We start from the raw sequence: 23,030 nt of genomic DNA on the forward strand, positions 1-23,030 counted from the left end.
ATGGAATGGCATGTGAAGAAATATAATTAGCTATAGCACGCATAAACATTTAAGTATTCATGACAGCGTTCATAGCTAATGGTTGGAATGACATTTCTCGAATGGTGCTGTTGGGAAATATGAATTTCCAATTACACCTGCACTGGTGATTGAAGAGAGCGTCTGACTTTGTTTTTCAGACAAACGTCTGTGCAATGCAGTACATCCACAAGATATAGTATTTACAAAGTATTTGCTCCTAATATTTACTAATTTTGATCTATTTGACGACTATCTTTCTTTAAATCACTTAGATTTAACAATGTCGTGATGAATTTCGCCTTCATCCTTGTTGAAATAAGCTTGCTCTCCGTCTCTAGAAACCGTCATCTTCATGGGACTTTGAACTGCACCCATCATTCAATATAAGTCGTCAGTTTAGTAAATGGTTTCGACGAAACATTTCTCGAAGCTAGAACATGCCTTTCTACAAATACAAACGTGGCCTGTAACAAACACATCTGTTGTTGAAACAAGTGGAATACACCTAATATAAGCGTAAATCATCAGGAACGCAGGGAGCTCTTGCTTCCACTATTTCACAAGCAAATGTGCTTACAGGTGAGGGTTGCAAAACTTTCGGGCAAGTCATTAAAATATACGATCCATACCCTACAAAACCCTAGCCTTCATCCTTCCGGTCCGTGTCCCTTGTTAAATAAAAATCAAATATCAGAGTCATGTCTTTACTCAGCACTGCATGTTCGGAGCAACGCTCGAGAATGTGCAGTCCTAAAGCACCGACCACCGCAGCACCGCGTAACTGATCAAGTAGGCGCTGACCCCCGCGCCAATGGGAAGAGCGCACAGCGCTACACCTGCACGAAGACAGAGTTCAGCGTCCCCTGTCAATGCTGATTTATCCAGCCACCCATCGCTCGCCGGCCCCTGGTCGGTTTCGGATTTCAAGAGCATCAGTACCGAACAATATCAAGACGACACTTAGCCTGCATACTGCAAATAGTTCTTGCATGTAGGAGGCACAGGAAGCCACTCCATAAAGAGAAGTCATGTTTGTTATCATTTTGGATTCTCCTTCGTTGCTTGTGTCTGTGCTGTCTCCCACAACAGCCGACACAACAGGGAGCAACATGCTAATTAGGATTTCATCATCGACATTCTGCGTATTTTGAACACGTAGCAGGTTGGATAACATTTAGTATGATATGTAAGGGTTCTCTGTATTCAATGGACTCAGCCACGCCAAATTCCACCGTTCAAAATTTTTTAACTATCAAAATTAGAAGCTATTACAATGGGGGCATGCCCCAGGGGGTTAAAAACCAAATTTTGGAGGAGCAGGGGAGAGGGGAGGGGCGGTAAGCGAAGTAAATGTAATTTTCGAAAACAGTTATGTTTAACAAATGCAATATAGCATAGTTATTACAGTTACCAGTTTTTGCCCTAATTGATCACCTCCAGACCCGCATAACGGAAAGGAAATCTAATGTAAGTACTAAGGAAGTACAATATTATGTTTTCAGTAATGAAGTAAAATATATCGTCCAGAATTCAACTGTTCACATTCATAAGTTTACTTACTTCGTAGAAATATGAAACACATTGCTAAGTGTCTAAATTTTTATGACGAGTTACATTGCTGATTAAACTCTGGAAGGCATTTCCGATCTTAGAGGAAAACATTACATACATCTGAAGATGTCCACGTAAGTTCAATAGTGGCAGTTAGAATGAGGATGTTATGTTACAATCACTTTCTGTGGTTGCAGTTTTTGTAAAATTACGAATTCAGAATTGTTGTTTCTCTCACAACCATCACATAAAAAAAAAAAAAATCACACCTTCAAAAAACTTCCTTTAACCGTTCTTACCTTTAAGTTTGTTTGATATTTTGATGCTATTTCCTACTTACATTTCTTGTAAATCACTCTGAAGCCCTCGTAGAGACTAACTCGATCAATTGTGGGCATATTAAGGTATCACATAAACAGAAGCTGTCTTTCTGCAGCCGCCAGTGAAAAAGTCGGCGTGGACTGGCGTGAAAGACACCCTGACGGCTGGACCGAAGTGTCCCCAGTACAGCAGCGGAGAAGCGATCGGTGACGAGGACTGCTTGTACCTCAGCGTGTTCGGTCCAGGGGTACGTATTACATAGTAACAAACCCAAAGTAAATTAAAACTTCAGTCAATCTGCTTTTAACGTATTAGGGTATATCTGATCAACAGTATCCGTACACAAGGGCATTAGTATGAGTTCTGTCCAATCTTAAGCTTTATGACGAACTGAATTCTGCTGGAGATACTTCCAGTGAGGCGCCGTAATGCCTTTGGAGGAATGGCAGTCCGTTCTAATTCAAGAGACGAAACCAGAGGAGGTAACAATGTTGAAACCTGCGGTCTAACTCTTCCCAAAGGTGTTCCACTGGTTTCAGGTCGGGATTCTGCCCCATTCATTTACAATAATTTTACTGTCCACGAACCATCGCATCATAGACGCTGATTTACTATAGGGTCCATGTCATGCCTCTACTACACAGAGTGCACAATGCTTAACATGTGTTCATATTTCGGCAGTTGGCGTTCACTTAACCAAAAGAAGGGTATCACATTCTAACACAAGAAACCCCATTACCGAGACACCATATCCTCCGTACTTCACTGTTGGAACTGCTCATGATGACAAGTAACATTCTAAAGGCATTCACCAAACCCAACGCCTTTCAGAGGACTGCAACAGAGTTTAGCACCATTCATCACTCACAGTCACTTGTTGCCAATCGTCCTGTGCCCTCTGTCGCCGCCCTTTACTCCAATGGAATGCCGCGAGAGTAGAACACAATTCATTACTGAAAAAACTCTCGTTTACAATGGTCCAGTCATCGCTCTTTGCACCACCGGATTGCTCACGGTGCAGCAGAATTTCTCACTAAGAATAACTCATTTCCAATCGTCCTGTCATCTGCTGTCGCTCTTTGCACCACCGTATTGCCACATGGTACAGCAGAATTTCTCACTCAGAGCCACTCGTTGGCAATCGTCATATGACTTCTATCGTCGCTCTTCATTCCCCCTCAGGCGTCGCTTAACATTGTCTACAAAGTGTGGCTTATGAGGAGCTACTCGAGCGTTGAACACGCTTATTTCTAACTTGATATGCGTAGTTATTGCGCTAGCTGTACTGAAGGTAGCACTGTGACTCTGAAGAGTGGTTGCTTCCGCTGATTTCATGGCCACCCTCTGCGATGCACGAAGGTCCCCATCCGTCAGTACATGAAGTCTACCTGGTTCTGGTTTACCAGTGGTTGTTCCTTCACGTTTCCACTTCACAATCATCTCTCCAACAATGGCATGCGGCAGCTTCAAAAGGGCTGAAATGTCCCTGTCGCATTTGTCACGACCAGTCAACGTTCAAAGTCACTGAAGTTTCTTGACCTATCCGTTCTGCTGTTAATGGATCTGTTCTAAAAATACGCCCGGCTGAATTTATACTGTCTCTAAAGACACATAGTGATCAATTCTGCTTTACATAGAGGTGTCCGGAAACTTTTGATCGGTTAGTGTAAACTGAAACAGACTAAAAAAATTAATGTAATCTTTAGACTGTAAATGTGCAGATTGCATTGCGATTGAGCTTTGTATTGTTGCAGACGCCGACGAGAAATGGAACACTGAAAAATGTTATGGTTTTTATCCACGGAGGATGTTTCACAGGAGGAGCTGGTTCTGCGAGACCGTACTACTACGTGGACCAGGATGTCATACTTGTCAACATAAATTATCGACTGGGACTTCTGGGTAATGAACATTATTAGTCGTGTAAAGTGAAGTGTTAAAATCTTACGAAATCAGCCCAATGTTACATAGAAATTGCTGATAATTGAATATATTAACAGAGTAAATCAATCTACACAGAAAAGATTGAAAGCTGCTCTGTCAGTCTCGAGCAGGCATGGCAGCTGGTAAAACAGCTGTATTCCGATACGTACTAGCACTAGACGGAGGCCGAGCTGGGTAACCGCGTGGTTTCAGGCACCTTGCCACGGTTCGCGCGGCTTCCCCCGTAGGAGGTTCGAGTCCTCCCTCGGGCATTGGTGTGTGTGTGTGTGTGTGTGTGTGTGTGTGTGTGTGTGTGTGTGTTGTCCTTAGTGTAAGTTAGTTTAAGTTAGAATAAGTAGTGTGTAAGTCTAGGGACCGATGACCTTAGCAGTTTGGTCCCATAGGAATTTACCGCTACTACCCAGACAGAAATTGCGTTTAAAGAACATATTAACCGTTAGGGGGAGATGATACTAGCAGCCAGTTTAGGAAGAGAATGATAATTTCCAGGCTCTGTACCGTCGTCAAAACAGTTAATATGTAACTTATATATACTCTCTTAACACAAGTCGCTACAGTAGAGATAACTAGTACATGTTAACGTGGTGGTGCTAGGACGAGTGTTTCTAATTACCAGCCTGTGCTTCAGTACGCCGGATTACCCACGTAGAGAGTGACGGAGTCAGGATATATGACATTCATGGATGTGAACCTGACCATCGAATGAACACGTGAAGCTCAACGCTCCCCACAATCCAAAAGCTTCAATGTCTACATCTATATCTACGTGATTACTCTGCTGTTCACATCAAAGTGCTTGGTAGAGGGTTAAATGAACCACCTTCTTGCTGTCTCTCTATCGTTCTAATCTCGAACGGTGCCCGGGGAACACGAACACTTAAATTTTTCTCTGCCAGCCCTGACTGCTAGTATTTTATCGTGATGATCATTCCTCCCTGTGTAGGTGGGTGCCAAGAGAATATTTTCTCAATCGGAGAAGAAAACTGGTGATTTAAATTTCATGAGAAGGTCCCGTCGCAACGAAAAGTGCCTTTGTTTTAATGGCTGCCACTCCAATACACGTAAAATGTCGGTGGCACTATCTCCCCTATTTCGCGATAGTACAAAACGGGCTGCCCTTCTTTGAACTTTTTCGATGACATCCGCCAGTCCCACCTGATGCAGATCCCACACCGCACAGCAATACTCAAGAATAGGGCGGACAAGCGTGGTGTAAGCAGTCTCTTTAGTAGACCTGTTGCACCTTCTGAGTGTTCTGCCAATGAATCGCAGTCTTTGGTTTTCTCTATCCACAACATTATCTATGTGATCGTTCCAATTTAGGTTATTTGTAATTATAATCTCTAAGTATTTAGTTGAATTTACAGCTTTCAGATTTGTGTGACTTATCGCGTAATCAAAACTTAGCGAATTTCTTTTAGTACTGAAACTTCCTGGCAGATTAAAACTGTGTGCTGGATCGAGACTCGAACTCGGGACCTTTGCCTTTGGCGGGCAAGTGCTCTACCAAGTGAGCTACCCAGCACGACTCACGTCCCGTCCTCACAGCTCTACTTCTGCCAGTACCTATGTTTTTAGTACTCATGTGAGTAACGTCACATTTCTCTTTATTAGGGGCAATTGCCACTTTTCGCAAAATAGGTAGCTTATCTAAATAATTTTGCAATTCATTTTGGCCATCTGATGACTTTACAGGACAGTAAATGACAGCATCATTTGCAAAAAATCTGTGACGGCTTCTCAGATTGTCTCCTATGTCGTTAATATAGGTCAGGAACAATAGAGGGCCTGTAATACTTCCTTGAGGAACACCAGATATTACTTCTGTTTTAATTGATCATGTCATCGGGCAATGCGTTGTTCGTTCTGAGAGGTAACGCCCGAAATTTGATATTCTCGGCACCCTCTTGATCTTGTGGACCTCGGAATTTTGAGTTCCTGGACGATGCGTCTAGCTCCAGCTACCATTCTGTGTTGAAACTCTGTTAGTTACCATCGTGGAGCCATAATCACGTCGGAAATCTTTCCACATGAATCACCTAAGTACAAATGACAGCTCCGCTAACACGCTACCGTTTTATACCTTCTGTAGGCGATACTACCTCCATCTGTATACGTGCATATCGCTATCACATTACTTTGTCAGGTCAGTGAATTCCCGTCAACTTGCTATGGTGTACAATATGTCAGCAGGTTTACAAATGGTCACACCCTAGCCTTTTACTTAGCGCCGCCATTCTGGCCATAGACGAGCAATGGGAAACCATCGATAGCCGTATCATCCTCCGCCACTGACGCATCTGAATGCGATATGGAGGGTTGGGGGTCGCGTTAGCAGACCTGGTGCCGCTGTCACTCGCCGAAATAGCTCCTCATCCGACATCTCGGGGATAAGTGCACCTTGTTCCAGTCCTCTAGCCAAGATAAAAAAAAAACAAGGCAAAAGCGGTAAACGATCCCTCACGCTGCACGTGGTAGTCACCCACGCTGATCATTCAGCTACAGAGGCAGACTGGTCATTTAAAAAACTGATTTTTTTCAATTTCTTTAAACTGTAATGCGAGGTTCGTTCAGTAAGTAATACAACACTTTTTCCGAAAACAAGTCGGTTTTACTCAAACTTCCAGTACACCATATTATTCGCGACTCTTTTCGCTACAAAAGCCTGTTTTTCAACATAATCTCCCTTCAATGCGACGACCTGACGCCACCTCACTGGGAGGGTCTGTATCCCCACATTGCACCACCCTACTGATCGATATCAGAGCAGACGTCTTGCTGTGACATTAAGCATCACGTACTGCTTCCCGCAGAGTTCATCCTTCATTGGGCCAAACACATCGAGGTCGGAAGATCTGACATGCAGGTTCTAGGGTGGATGAGGAAGACAGTCCAATAAAGGTCTGTGAGCTCCTTCCAGTTGGGCAGATTGTGTGAAGCCATACGTTGACATGGAGAAGTTTGTTTGCATTTTTGTGGCGACGAACACGCTGAAGTGGTTTCTTCAATTTCCTGAGGAAAACACTATCCACTTCAGAGTTGATCGTTGCACCATGAGGGAGGACATCAAACAGAAGAGGGTGCGGCTTTGAACTTTTTAGTCGGTAGAGAGGGGGTTAGCATCGCTGCGTGGATTGTCGTTCTGTTTCCGTTCTAAGCGACGAGCCCACGTTTCACTGCCGATGACAATGATCGCCAAATTATTTTCACGATTAGCCTTGTAACTCGCAAGTAACTCGGCATATATTGTCTTTCTTTGCTCTCTGCGGTCTTCTGCTAGGCTGCGAGGAACCTAGCGGCACACACCATGGACTACCCCAAATGGTGGACGAGTGTGTCTGTGCTGACACGCGGGAGATCGGACAGGTCTGGGCGACCTTGTTATGGTCATGACAGTTGACTTGCCCAATGAGTCAGCGTGCTTTTGTTCACTGCCACGTCCCCGTAGTCATTCTACAAGCGTCTATGAATACATGAGATACTGTCGTTTTCTGCCAAAAGAAGCTCAATGACAGCTGTCTTCTTGGAACGCACCACCGTTACAGACGCTAGTTTGAAGGCTACGTATAGTACCGCCACCTAGCAGACCTTCATGAAACTATAAAAGCTGAAGTGTTAATATTCCATGACGTCACACAACAAACTTCGCATTTATTCAACCGAAAATGGCCGAGAAAAAATGTGTTGCATAAGTTACTGAACGTCCTTCGAATAACTGTTGAGTAGGAAAAACTGATTTCAATTTGTTGTATCTGTCTTATTACGTATCTACCTTCACTTCACAATGCACGTGGTCAAATATTTTTCATGGCTGTATATTTTGTTCCTTTCTGATCAAGAGTAAAGGTATGGTCTGAACTGTGTACACAACTATCGTTCCTAGTATTAAATTTCTGAATTCCGCTGTTATTTTCAAATAGCGCCTGATTCGTCACAATAAATTTCATAAAAAAGTAGGTGTGTTTGGAGGCTGTTTTCAGTATGTCAGTTATTTTAAATATTTACTTGCATGAAGTTGTAGAATGGACAGATGGTGTTATCTTATTTGAACGTTTGTGAAGTAAGTTTACGTAATTAAAAGAAGGCTCGCTCTTTTGTCATCAAAAACGTTTCGTTTCATTTATATAAAATATGACCAGTCATCTGTAATGAAATATATTTACAATTTGGCTTGCTTTCTAGACCTAAAAACAGTTCGTTACAAGATTGTTGACATTACTTACGGTATTGTATATAAGATCTTCATTATCGTGAACAAGTCTCATCTGATTGCTCATTTTTGTGGTATTCTCTCCATTTCCCCTGCTGTTTTTCGCCTAATTCGACATTGCTTAGCAGCACTCTACATTTCTTGATGTAAAACGTGACAATGTAGCATACGGCTAGTTTTGCCTACTCGTGGCTAAACGTTTCTCTATGTTTTACTGCGAGAAGTGTTGCAAACTTATCCTCTAGTTATGGTTTTCACTTGATCCAAACATGTTCTCTTCAAGGCAAAACTACGCATACACAATACAGAGACACGTTTAGCAATAAGTACGTAATGACACAGTAAAGGTGCTACGTACCGTCATGTTTCACATCATGAAATGTGTAGTGCTAAAAAACAATGTGGATTTATACGAAAACAACGCCAATGTCCAACAAGGAAATTTCTCAAAAAATTGCAAGCAGATAACATTTCCTCATGTGAGCAAAATTCACAATGTCGTAAGTAAAATCAATATAGTTTGTAGAGAACTCTTTTTAGATCTAGAGTGTCAGTCAATTGTAAATACGTTTCATTGCAGACCGCTGATGATATTTTATGTCGATAAAACGAGACACGTTTCGTGAAAAAAAGACACACTTTCTTGTAGTTACACAGAGGGATTTAAAATATTTTCAACAAACTGCAGAGGCAATGATCTCACAAACAATGAATCGGTATTATCTTTATACTGTACAATGACTACTTTGGGTATGTGTGTAGAATTTTCCAAGAGAATTGTTCCATACCGCATCAGCGAATTGAAGTTTGCAAAGTTAGCTAATTTTCTAATGATTTCATTACCAAAATCAAAGATTAGACCAAGAGAAAATGATGCTGAACTCAAGTGATTGAAAATATCTGTTACGTGAGGTTTTCAAGTCAAGTTCTCGTTAATATGCAGTCAATTGCGTACTCGAACAGTGGGCACCTACCGCCAAATTCGAGTGCAACGCGACGCTGTGGTTTGCTGGTAGGTGACGCGTACTCGCCCAACAGCCTTCCCATTGGAACAGTTCCTATTTACAACAGTGGGAAATCTCGCAGTTTTCAGCTCTTAAAGGAAGCCGCCTCGTGGCTACATTCTCACTGTTCGTGGCGATCAGCCTTTTCCGCGTTCAGAAGCTGCCTTCACCAAGCTTCTAGCGAATATTAGGCCTCATCATTCGCGGAATTAATATAATTTTCAGTGCCCTACTGTCAGATTATTGTCAGAAAATTTGTGATAAGAATTAAGTGCTGTTGCATACATACGAGATCCTTTTCCTGTCACTAACAGTTGTACGTATGGAACAAAAGGGGCAAATTTCAAATTGACGCTAAGTTAATATTAACATAATACGAAGTCGCAAAAGCAATCCGATGGGAAGTTACATTATAGTACCTGAGGCTGTGTGTATGTACTGAATTTCGTGCAGAAACACATGTCAGTTTTTACATCTACAGTTCAGAGTTTGAATGGTTTACTTTTACTTGTCTGCCATAAGTGCTCTCGTCTACTTAAAATGTAGTTCCCTCTGTAACTTCTGAAGAGTTTTAATGTTTGTGGAATGAAGAAAATAACATGTGTACTACAAATACCTACATTTCCGACTCTTAATGCTGTCTGAAATGCATTAACGGAACACACTTTATACTCCTTAGACATGGGCCTGCATAATTTCTAAACTTCGACTTGTGAGCATTTATTACAGAGTTTTCAATGTTGTTACAAGTCTTTAGGTTATTTTTTGTTAGTGTGTATTTAAGTGCTCTGTTTACCTCACAATAATAAATCACCGTAGGTTTCCTGAGCACCGGCGATGAGGTGGTCCCTGGGAACATGGGTCTTAAGGACCAGACAGAGGCACTTCGCTGGGTCCAGAGGAACATACAGGCTTTTGGAGGTGATCCACAAAAAGTAACCATCTTAGGTCAAAGTGCTGGAGGGGCATCCGTTCATTACCACGTTTTGTCTTCACTAAGCAAAGGTAATTGATTTTTGCTTTTGAAACTATATTAATTGGTCACCGAGAAATGCAAGTGTGTGTGTGTGTGTGTGTGTGTGTGTGTGTGTGTGTGTGTGTGTGCACGCGCATGTGTGTGTGTGTGTGTGTGTGTGTGAGAGAGAGAGAGAGAGAGAGAGAGAGAGAGAGAGAGAGAGAGAGAGGCGGATAGACACCACAGTTTCAATACTTCGGAACCGTACTCTGTTACAGAGAAAGCGCTTATCATAACAATGTAAATGGCGGAAGAGCATAAGAAACACGATTGATGGCGAATGTATACAACATTAATATAAATGAATAAAGTTTCAGAAAAGTATAAGCGTGAAATTTACGACAAACAATGGAATTAACTGATGGGTGCTTTCATGTGGTACTCGCTGGGTAACTTTTATCTTCCCCCAGTAGTGAGTGGTCACATTCGAACACTGGCAATGGGAACCGATTAAATACGTTACAAATCTCTCATACTTTCAATGATATACGTTAAGAAAGCACATCACACTCCTTAACAATCATAAATATCAAGGTAAAAAAATTCTCTTACTTCAGTGTCTCTTTGTATGCAACGTTTCCTGCAAGATGAGTGAATTAAGCGACACTACGTAGGAATTGCCAATAAATCACAGTTTATTAAAATAAATCGTATTTTAAAACTACACAACTAGATTTCACGTCATAGGCACAAATAATAACTTTTCATTTCAAAGTAATACAGCCTTGGTTGCGAAACTATTTACCATCAATGACGCTTTTCAACCTTTTGGGGAATCATTAAATTGTGAAAAGGTAATGGATACGTAGCCCATATGTCTTAAAGCATTACAAAAAGGAAAATGCAGGCAACAATGACCAGACTGTAACACATCCATCATAAAAACATATAAAATGCAAGGTGGACTTTTGTTTGATAATCGCTGCGTTGCTTTCGGAAATAAGAGCGACTACTTCGTCGCATGTAGCATCCACATAAGCTTGTACTGAGGACGGCAGTTATTGACGTCGAGAATGTGTCACTGGAAGATTGTCATTGTCTGGCCCGTATACTGGATTGCATGGAGTTTGATGTTATGCAAATGTTGAATATTTTTGTTGCTTTGCAGTAACAAGAAAACTGACGAGATATATAATCTTCGGTGGCATTTACGAATAGATGGTGCTAGGTGGGAACGTGGGTCGGGCGAAAAGCGTGCCCAGATAGTTCGCGCCGTTGCAATAAACACTGTGTCCAGATGGCGCAGTGGCTAACGAAACTGACTAGCAAGCTGGAGATCACGGGTTAGAATCCCGATCAGGCACACAATTCCACTCGCCACCGTTGATTCCGCATAGAGTCTTGATGCAGCTGACATCAACAGCACATTTCCTTTGTCCCCCCACCTCGCCCTTCAATGTACATAATTAAATGAACGTCTCAAGTGTTAACTGGGGCTCAAACGTATGCGCTTCGCTTCTGTGTTAGAGTTTCACAACATTTACTGACTTCTTTAAAAATGTAAATCGCATTATATACACGGCAGTAAGTCTAGCTACATCCGTTGGTGACTGGGGGCAGTGTGCTGGCCACCGTACGTCGGTATTTACTTAATTGTGCAGAATAATAATTACTAGTAGTATGTTTTTGGGTTCGTTAGTACCTCCTAGTACGCATGGCACAAACAAAGCGGGTTGTCTATAATAATAGAAGTTACGAGTGTGCAGAAAACGTCAGGTAGTATAATTTATGTTGGGTTTGCGGGAAGACATACGCAGAGAAAAAACAGTTAACACATTGAAGCATGTCTGTTTACTCTTATTAATTGTAATCTTTCATTCCTTATCAGGTTTGTATAAGAGCGCCATAGCGATGAGTGGATCGGCATTAAACCCTTGGGCATTCACGATAAACGCTACAGACAGAGCAGTGCGGTTTGCCAAACACCTGGGCTACACTGGGAAAAGTTCCACTGATCTTCTGAACTTTTTCAAAAGTATAAATGCGAGCACACTAGTGAAGGACAGAACTGCTGCTCTTTCGGAAGAGGTATGTACTATCTTTTAATTACGTGCTTTGAACTAGCAAAAGTGGTAGAACCTTCATAACCAAGAGAAACTGATGTGATTTATAAATACCTGCTGAAACAATTCCAAGAGGAAGCGTGGTAAACCGACTCACAAATTTTATTTTCCTGCAACCGATACTAAACAAAATCTGTTTCAATGCCATTCCTGTATACGGCACGATGCATTTTATGGGGAACAATCAACGACACTCTTGCAACTAGCTTTATTTCTTTATCAAGACTTTTTTCGTTATGAAGGCAGCAGAATACGTATGGAATTTTGATGATGTTTAAGACTACTACAAAAAGAACCATGTTTAAGTTAACTCTAGTTGTGAAGTATGCTAACTCTTCTATGGATGTCAACTTCATTTCGTAATCCTGGTCCATTAAAAAAAAGTGATTAAGTATAGTTAATTTGTTTTCACAGTGATGATATGGTTGCATTTTCTTAAATCTAATCATTTCGTCACACTACTTATCGAACAGTAACTGCCCGCTTCTCGTGGTCGTGCGGTAGCGTTCTCGCTTCCCACGCCCGGGTTCCCGGGTTCGATTCCCGGCGGGGTCAGGGACTTTCTCTGCCTCGTGATGGCTGGGTGTTGTGTGCTGTCCTTAAGTTAGTTAGGTTTAAGTAGTTCTAAGTTCTAGGGGACTTATGACCACAGCAGTTGAGTCCCATAGTGCTCAGAGCCATTTGAGCCATTTGAACAGTAACAGAAGGAAGTAATATTAAGCGTCAACATCTAAAAATTACTTCGAGAAAGTAGTTAGACAACCCACTCGTGATGGCAACACCTTGGAACTGCTAATCCTTAACAGACCTGAAATTTTTGAGGTCATCAAGGAGACCATAAAAGAGCATAAGGTTGTTATAACATCAATAATTGCAGGTGTTATCTACAAAGACTATTCAGAAAATTAGGAAAACATTTCCACTTACTAAGAGAGGCAGGAATAGCTTTCAGAGTAGCTGAATGGTCAACTTTAAGCATTCATTTCTGAGGGCGAAGATGTGGATCACAAATCGATAAAATTTAAAAATCTTTGCACAAATACAACGTCAACCCTCTGTTCTTCTTCACGAATCTCCATCTGTTTTCGTTCAAGCCCACCTAATATTAAATTCATACTTAATAGCACCCTCTGTGCTTGTCTGTAACTACCACGAAATTCGTCCACGATTCCGACTAATGAAATGTTTTGTTTCGGCTCACTAACCGCCTAGACAATGGGTAACACCTTGTGCCTTTGCAATAAGTCAGAGAACTGCCGTGTGGCCAGCACCAGGATTTTTAATTCTCAGGTGTTGCCACTGGCACTAGATGGGCTACAGTCGTCATTCATTTTGGTGCATCACGCCTCAACAAGTGACACGACACTGCATATCGACTGTGTCCAACAAATCTGAATACGGCACAAAGCTCCACTATCAGAATTATGAAATACGAACATCGGAAGTAAGGAAAAAATCACTTGCGTCTTTTAGATGGTAGTAACATAAACTATGGTGTAAGCACTGGCACATCGAGAGGTTTAGTTGCGAAGAAACGTATTGGTTCGAAAAACATTTTTGTTTGTTGATTTTCAATCTGTTGTTGTTGTTGTGGTCTTCTGTCCTGAGACTGGTTTGATGCAGCTCTCCATGCTACTCTATCCTGTGCAAGCTTCTTCATCTCCCAGTACCTACTGCAACCTACATCCCTCTGAATCTCTTTAGTGTATTCATCTGTTAGTCTCAATATACGATTTTTACCCTCCACGCTGCCCTCCAATTCCAAATTGGTGATCCCTTGATGCCTCAGAACATGTCCACCCACCGATCCCTTCTTCTAGTCAAGTTGTGCCACAAACTCCTCTACTCCCCAATTCTATTCAATACCTCCTTATTAGATATGTGATCTACCCATCCAATATACAGCATTCTTCTGTAGCACCACATTTCGAAAGCTTCTATTCTCTTCTTGTCTAAACTATTTATCGTCCATGTTTCACTTCCATACATGGCTACACTACATACAAACACTTTCAGAAACGACTTCCTGACACTTAAATCTATACTTGATGTTGACAAATTTCTCTTCTTCAGAAACGCTTTCCTTGTCATTGCCAGTCTACATTTTATATCCTCTCTACTTCGACCATCATCAGTTATTTTGCTTCCCAAATAGCAAAACTCCTTTACTACTTCATGTGTCTCATTTCCTAATCTAATTCCCTCAGCATCACCCGACTTAATTTGACTACATTCCATTATCCTCGTTTTGCTTTTGTTGATGTTCATCTTATACTCTCCTTTCAGGACACTGTCCATTCCGTTCAACTGCTCTTCCAAGTCCATTGCTGTCTCTGACAGAATTACAATGTCATCGGCGAACCTCAAAGTTTTTATTTCTTCTCCATGGATTTTAATACCTACTCCGAACTTTTCTTTTGTTTCCTTCACTGCTTGCTCAATACACAGATTGAATAGCATCGGGGAGAGGCTACAAACCTGTTTCACTCCCTTCCCAACCACTGCTTCCCTTTCATGTCCCACGACTCTTATAACTGCCATCTGCTTTCTGTACAAATTGTAAATAGCCTTTCGCTCCCTGTATTTTACTCCTGCCACACTCAGAATTTGAAAGAGAGTATTCCAGTCAACATTGTCAAAAGCTTTCTCTAAGTCTACAAATGCTAGAAACGTAGGTTTGCCTTTCCTTAATCTTTCTGCTAAGATAAGTCGTAGGGTCAGTATTGCCTCACGTATTCCAACATTTCTACGGAATACAAACTGATCTTCCCCGAGGTCGTTTTCTACCAGTTTTTCCATTCGTCTGTAAAGAATTCGCGTTACAATTTTGCAGCTGTGACTTATTAAACTGATAGTTCGGTAATTTTCACATCTGTCAACACCTGCCGTCTTTGGGATTGGAATTATTATATTCTTCTTGAAGTCTGAGGGAATTTCGCCTGTCTCATACATCTTGCTCACCAGATGGTAGAGTTTTGTCAGGACTGGCTCTCCCAGGGCTGTCAGTAGTTCTAATGGGATGTTGTCTATTCCCGGGGCCTTGTTTCGACTTAGATCTTTCAGTGCTCTGTCAAACTCTTCACGCAATGTCATATCTCCCATTTCATCTTCATCTACATCCTCTTCCATTTCCATCATATTATTCTGAAGAACATCGCCCCTGTATAGGTCCTCTCTATACTCCTTCACCTTTCTGCTATCCCTTCTTTGCTTAGAGCGGGGTTTCCATCTGAGCTCTTGATATTCGTGCAAGTGGTCTCTTTTCTCCAAACGTCTCTTTAATTTTCCTGTAGGCAGTACCTATCTTACCCCTCATGAGATAAGCTTCTACATCGTTACATTTGTCCTCTAGCCATCCCTGCTTAGCCATTTTGCACTTCCTGTCGATCTCATTTTTGAGATTTTGTATTCCTTTTTGCCTGCTTCACTTACTGCATTTTTGTAGTTTCTCCATTCATCAATTAAATTCAGTATCTCTTCTGTTACCCAAGGATTTATACTAGCCCTCGTCGTCTTACCTTCTTGATCCTCTGCTGCCTTCACTATTTCATTCCTCAAAGCTATCCATTCTTCTTCTACTGTATTTCTTTCCCCAATTCCTGTGAATAGGTCCCTTATGCTCTCCCTGAAACTCTGTACAACCTCTGGTTCTTTCAGTTTATCCACGTCCCATCTCCTTAAATTCCCACCTATTTGCAGTTTCTTCAATTTTAATCTACAGTTCATAGCCAATAGATTGTGGTCAGAGTCCGCATCTGCCCCTGGAAATGTCTTACAATTTAATACCTGGCTCCCAAATCTCTGTCTTACCATTATATAATCTATCTGAAACCTTCTAGTATCTCCAGGGTTCTTCCATTTATACAACCTTCTTTCATGATTCTTGAACCAAGTGTTAGCTATGATTAAGTTATGCTCTGTGCAAAATTCTACCAGACGGCTTCCTCTTTCATTTCTTAGCCCCAATCCATATTCCCCTACTACGTTACGTTCTCTTCCTTTTCCTACTGTCGAATTCCAGTCACCCATGACTATTAAATTTTCGTCTCCCTTCACTACCTGAATAATTTCTTTCAACTCATCATACATTTCATCAATTTCTTCATCATATGCAGAGCTAGTTGGCATATAAACTTGTACCACTGTAGTAGGCGTGGGCTTCGTGACTATCTTGGCCACAATAATGCGTTAACTATGCTGTTTGTAGTAGCTTACCCGCACTCCTATTTTTTTATTCATTATTAAACCTACTCCTGCATTACCCCTATTTGATTTTGTATTTATAACCCTGTATTCGCCTGACCAGAAGTCTTGTTCTTCCTGCCACGGAATTTCACTAATTCCCATTATATCTAACTTTAACCTATCCATTTCGCTTTTTAAATTTTCTAACCTACCTGCCCGATTAAGGGATCTAGCATTCAACCCTCCGATCCGTAGAACGCCAGTTTTCTTTCTCCTGATGACGACTTCCTCTTGAGTAGTGCCCGCCCAGAGATCCGAATGGGGGACTATTTTACCTCCGGAATATTTTACCCAAGAGGACGCCATCATCATTTAATCATACAGTAAAGCTGCATGCCCTCGGGAAAAATTACGGCTGTAGTTTCCCCTTGCTTTCAGCCGTACGCAGTACCACAACAGCTAGACCGTTTTGGTTAGTGTTACAGGGCCAGATCAGTCAACCATACAGACTGTGGCCCCTGCAAGTACTGAAAAGGCTGCTGCCCCTCTTCAGAAACCACACGTTTGTGTGGCCTCTCAACAGATACCCCTCCGTTGTGGTTGCACCTACGGTGCGGCTATCTGTGTCGTTGAGGCACGCAAGCCTCCCCATCAACGGCAAGGTCCATGGTTCATGGGGGGCTGGTCACTCAACTTCTCCTTCCGCGGCTTTCATAATCTTTTTACAGTGCAGTCGTTTGTCCAGACCAGTAGTCGCGGTAAGGTGCGTACACACTTGCGAACAACATGCTCGCGAGCTGAGTATTCTGTGTGATACTGCTCGCGAGAGCGTAGAAGTTATGGGTACGTGACAGTGGGGTCAAAACTGACTAGGGAATGGTCCAACCCGACATATAGAAACATGCCCTGAAAACTTTTGTGCAGGAAGAATACAAAGAAAGAAAACTCTGACAAAATTTTAGCTTCCAAGACGCACTGTAAGTATTTTTTAAAAATGTATAAAGCTGCGGAATTCATGGCTCGCAATGCGGCTGTATTGTGCATGCGCAACTTGGCAAGCGCATACTACTGGCTGACGACGCATCACTAAACACATAATACGACTCGGTGGATTGTAATTTGTAAAGCGTACTTCTGTTTTCGTCGATAGTTCTCTGAAACAATTGTTCGCGGTTAATGTTTACTCAAATTTGCAACTCATTCAATACCCATTCTAACTACCAGTTGCTTTTGCGGCGGCATATATGTTAACAATGGAGATAATCCCGATTTAATATTCGCTGTTACGTTACTGTTAAACAGTGCGGAACATCGATTTTGCTTCCTAAAATGTGACCCTGAACTCTGAATGGAAGAATGACTTACACGAAGTAACGCTCCGAAACGAAACTCACGGAAGTATGAACAAAATATTTACTGTACAGGGTGACTATAAATGCCCATTAGACGCGTTAATGACCACAATAAACCCACAAACTTAAATATTTAACATAAACAAGGGTTCTTTATAGGAAGTTTCTTGAGATATGAATTATGTAGAGCTGCTCGTGAGAAGCAATGCACCGTTACCGACGTAGGTAGACAAGACTGGGGCCTCCAAACCGCAATGGATATGAACATTGCTGATTTCAAGGTTTCTTCGACCTGATTACGCAGATTTCAGAAATCACACTGTCCAGGGAATCGCAAAACGCCAATGTTTACTTCAAGCAAAGTTGTGGAGGAGATGCTGTTAATTCGTAGCTGACGTGAAGACGAAGCTTGCTGTTATCTACACACCTGCTGCGACTAATGCCCGTCAGAACTGCGAGCAAAACGCACTTTATCATGTCGGGTGGAAAATGAGACAGGGTCCGTTGTGCAATCGATTAATGTTATGACATACTCATATACAACAATGCTTGTGAAAAGTGTGAGTCGATTACTATTTTCGCAGCTTTACGCCCGTCTTCAGAGACCTGAAGGTATGTTAGGAGCAAACATTAAGAAGAAGACAGTTCAGTGGCAAAAATCTTATAATTAACTTATTAAAATCGGAAAAAACAGGCAAGAATAATGTTTTAAGAATTCGTTAAAAACGATTTCCAACCAACTGCAGATATTAATTCATTGTTTTTGTTCGATTTTTGGACTGGACACCTGTCTCTGTCTTTGAAGAGGACAACGAAAAGGCTACTAATAAAATACAGATTCCACCCGGAACAACCAATGTGACTCACGGTACACTGTTTTCTCGACTGAGGAAGGCATTCTTAAGGGAAGTGTCGGATAATATAATTTCCGATAGCTCCGTGGTATTTGAGGTTCCAAAGGAGAACAGTATTCTTAAATTTCACTAGTAAGTGCGTTACTTAGGCGCTTTTTATGAATTGCTTTAAGTATTCTCGGTGTACAGCACGCTAAGCAGACCAACGGCCAGTACCATTTCTTACTCCATCGCAGTTCCAAAAAAAACTAGTAACTACCGTGAAGTGCCTGAAAGCATTACTTTTTATTTCGTCAGTTGTGCCTGGTGTAAGAAAAGTGTTTGTTTTGTCATTAAATCACACATATTTTTTTTTTTTTTTGCTGTGGCTACTATGGGTAGTAAACGAGGAACGGTTTCATTCTTAGTTAAACATACACTGTTCAAAAATTATCCTAAGAACTGTGCCACAGAACTGCCATAAAATGATGTATCTGTACGAAATACTTCATTTCAACAAATAAAAGTCGAGATTGAAGTCGTCTGTAATATAACATTAAACACTGCCTCAATTTATTTTGCTATGGTACGAATTACATCTGCAGCAGTTTAGATTTCGATATGAACTGCATTTTATTCAAAAAATTGATGATATGTGACATTTTTTTGAATGGCTTAGGTACTTCAGATTCGCATGTGTAACTCTGGATTTTCGCACTACGCGGCGCTACGCCATCTTGTCACCGCCGATCGCGCGCTAGGCAGGAACGTCTGTACAAATCGCTGTCGGTTCTTCGTGCGACGAAAACAAGTAACCTTAACAATTAAAAAAAATACTTTCAGTGCGTGTTAGCAGCTAAAATTTTGATAAGGCATTTATTTCGTTGTAATCTTCCGGTATCCGACATGTCGGATTGGACCATTACCTTGTGATCCTGAGCACCCTTTGGTGCTCGCCAGAGAAAACGGCAGCCCGTGCCCTGCTTTGGCCATAAACAATTCGAGCAATGTGACCGGTGCAGCTAATGAGCAGCCCGGCTCGCAAGCATTTACGGCACCCTCACCCAGCCTGCCAAGCTGAGCTAGTGCACTGTCTTTGAAATGATTTCTGTCAACTACACTCTAAGACAGAAAAACGCGTTGGTCCACGTGTGGTCTCATGAAAGCACTTGTTCGGCTAGGCCCTGACTGACAGAGGTGCTCGATGTCCTGCTGGCGTAAGTTATTTTCGACGTACCGAAGTGCTGTAAGGATACCGCGTATGACTTCCAAAGGGGTCCTGCTACGAAAAGAAATGGCACCTCACACTATCGGTCCCACTGTTCTCCGGGGGTCTCCAGGCACGTCTTCCCTGGTCATCGGAGCTCAGTTTGGTGTGGACTCACCACTGAAGACCATTCTACTACGACCAATGAGATTCCCGGTAGAAGACATGTTTGGAGGCGTCCCGGACAGTGACGCGATACCAACACGGCTTTAGCCCGCCATACTGTAAGACAATCAGAAGTGGTGGTCTGGGGTGCAGTTGCGTGACATAGCAGGACTGTTCTGGTTGCTATCAGCAGCACCCTTACATCACAGCGTACGTCGATGATATTCTACGCCCCGCTTTGTTGCCCTTAACGGCAAGCCATCCTGGGCTTACATTTCAGCAAGATAATGCCCGCTCTCACACGGCGAGTTTCTGCTGCTTCTCTTCGTGCTTGCCAAATCCTACCTTTTGCAGCCAAGTCGCCGGATCTCTCCCTAACTGAGATCATTTCGAACATTATGGGCAGTACATTCCAACCATGTCAAGATTCTGACGATCTAACGTGTCAGTTGCATTGAGCTTCACACGATATACCTCAGCAGGACATCAAACAGTTCTATTAGTCAATGCCAAGTCCAATAACAGCTTGCGTAGAGGGCAAAGGCGGACCAATGCGCTATTCACTTGTTCAATTTATGGAGTTCTTTCTCCTAAATAAAGCATCCAAGTTTGCCGGCCGGAGTGGCCGAGCAGTTCTAGGCGCTTCAGTCCGGAACCGCGCGACCGCTACAGTCGCAGGTTCGAATCCTGCCTCGGGCATGGATGTGTGTGTCGTCCTTAGGTTAGTTAGGTTTAAGTAGTTCTAAGTTCTAAGGGACTGATGACCTCAGATGTTAAGTCCCATAGTGCTCAGAGCCCAAAGCATCCAAGTTTCCTGAAACTGTAATCATTTGTTTGATTTTTTTAAAGAATGTATTTTGGAGCAACTACAGACAACATTTCGGAAAGAATAAAGGTATAAAGTAACGCGTATCAATATATGTCATGGTTGGTCTGTCAGTTTCATCGAACGTGAACTTCGATAAGCAGTGTGTTAATTCTCAGGGTGCTACGACTGTTTGAGTTTTCTACTGATTTGCGATGCTAATTAAGAAATATAATGCTCAGTTTTCTATTCTGGTAAAGGTCCTAATTAACGTAAAATGTAGTATCAAATGTAGCCATAATAGCAGTACAACCTCAGGACGTGCAATAAATACGAATAAATTAGATCTCAACGCAGTTTTGTGTCTCTGTTGTTTGTAAACTATCCCACTCGTGAATTACATTTAATAAAGAGTTAGAAAACACGATTTTACTGTGACAGGATAGCCTCAGTTTGTTCACCTGTGTCTGGACGCCCACTGCCGAACCGGAACACGATGGTGCCTTCTTGACGGAAAAGCCGTGGACGCTTGTTGCCGAAGGCCGCTATAATCTGGTTCCCTTCATGGCTGGTAATACTGACCTCGAGCGAGTTGGACACACACAGAGTAAGATAATATTTACTTGTGAATTTCATATAATATATTTTGGTTTTTAATAATTTTCCAGACGCATAATTTGTGCTTGAGAGATGTCGTAAGAAATAAGTAATTGAAACCGGTTTATGAGTGAGCAAATAAATGCATGTACTTACAATACTTAGTACTGATGTACCGTTCTTTTAAGTAATTTCATGAAGTTAAGCATGGGCCCTCAAAATATATCTGAATGATGTGAAATAACTGAAAAATCCGTAATTCTTCTATCCTATAATACTTCCTGAAGCAACTCCGGTGAAAAGTTGACGACTACGCCCATTTTGCACAGAAAGCGAGACTATCGATTTCATACTGCCTTCTGAAAATTTCTCCTGTTTCACTCATTTATAGAGCACCATTACTGTCCCCGTGCCCACCGAACACGCACTTAACCAGTTTTCGGGAAACCCTGTTCAGGCAGAAGCATATCCTCAGATGGCTGACCGCTTTGGCTTCACGCCAGAATGAGATGTAGTTTCTAGTACATGATTAAGCATGTGTAATACATCACCTACTTGTGCAGAACGGAAACAGCTTCATTATTGTTCAGACATACACCCCAGCACTGAATTTCCGAGTGGAGATTTGTAAATAGATCTAAAAGTGTTCAGTACAAACAAGAAAAAACATATCCATCTGGCAGTTCTCTTATACTGATCCTGTTTTAGTGATAAAACAGGATCAGTATAAGAGAACTGCCAGAGGCGCACTTTCTTCTGATGCACTTACAAAACTTATCCGCTGTGAAAGAGAAACGTTCTGTCCATATTAATTACGGAACTGGTCATTCAGAGGTTCACTGACAAGTTTTCGAGGATAATCTAATCTCCATTTCCATCAACACTCCACGAGCGACTTAACAGTGTGCGGTGGAAGGCACATAGGACATCAGCTGCTTTCTTCCAGTTCAACGGCTGGTTCCGCGGCTGGAATGCTCAGATATGCATTTACGCGGTTTAAGTGTACTATGATCGAGTAAAAGCCAACTTGACTTTTAATGTGACCAAGGACATGATTTGAAGGATTTTATGCCAAAAAAAAACATAGATGATTCCAAGCTTTTGCTTGTTTCCATACTTCCTTCAGTTTGCTGGCTAAGTCCCTGACGTCTTCTTTCCTGCTGCCTCTTGCTCAAGTTGCAAAATCGAACGGCGAGGTTATTCGCCTGCCGTAGGCGATTTCGCAATGGCTGAGCTGCGTGCTGGTGTTCATCTTTGTGTTGTCTGGAACGCAGGTGTCCCACAAATTGTGTTAGGTGTCCTGCAGCCCACTTAGTGACATACCATTTTCATGAGAGTTGGACGAACACGTGCCTCTCGACCATTCCCCTCTGTAGGAGCTGGTGTTGCCATTAGCTTGTCAATCTTCCATAACTTGCACACTTGTAATAAATCGGAAATGAAATCGGAACTTTGATCAATAATTATAAAAAAAGGTGAGACACATTCCAAAATCCACTCTTTAACAAATGCTGGTGTACTTTGGTTTGTATTTGGTGCATTAGTAGATATCTCAAAAAAAGCTCCAAAATAGTCAAAATATAGCGATTTCCATCTTTTGTTTCCGGTAGGGGTCCTACGAGATCAAGCCCCGTTCATTTAAAAGAGTTGCTCGTGTCTGGGAGTTCTTGCAGGCATGCTTTGGGTTTGCCCTGGTGATTCCGTTTATTGCATGAGTCGCAAAGTGAAACGTAACTGTAAGAAACAGTTTTCCGGGA

At 41.9% G+C, this 23,030-nt stretch overlaps 1 protein-coding gene across 1 annotated transcript in view; it reads left to right on the top strand.

Annotated features, from left to right (window-relative positions):
* LOC126236947 (esterase FE4-like) overlaps positions 1-23,030 on the top strand; it is an 86,147-nt gene that overhangs the window by 18,314 nt on the left and 44,803 nt on the right. The window contains exons 3-7 of the mRNA XM_049946641.1: positions 2,009-2,140; positions 3,648-3,795; positions 9,871-10,056; positions 11,895-12,094; positions 21,118-21,283. Of these exons, the coding sequence (XP_049802598.1) occupies positions 2,009-2,140; positions 3,648-3,795; positions 9,871-10,056; positions 11,895-12,094; positions 21,118-21,283 (832 nt within the window). The remainder of the gene's footprint in view (positions 1-2,008; positions 2,141-3,647; positions 3,796-9,870; positions 10,057-11,894; positions 12,095-21,117; positions 21,284-23,030) is intronic.

This window comes from Schistocerca nitens, chromosome 2 (genome assembly GCF_023898315.1).
Source record: "Schistocerca nitens isolate TAMUIC-IGC-003100 chromosome 2, iqSchNite1.1, whole genome shotgun sequence".
NCBI lineage: Eukaryota > Metazoa > Arthropoda > Insecta > Orthoptera > Acrididae > Schistocerca > Schistocerca nitens.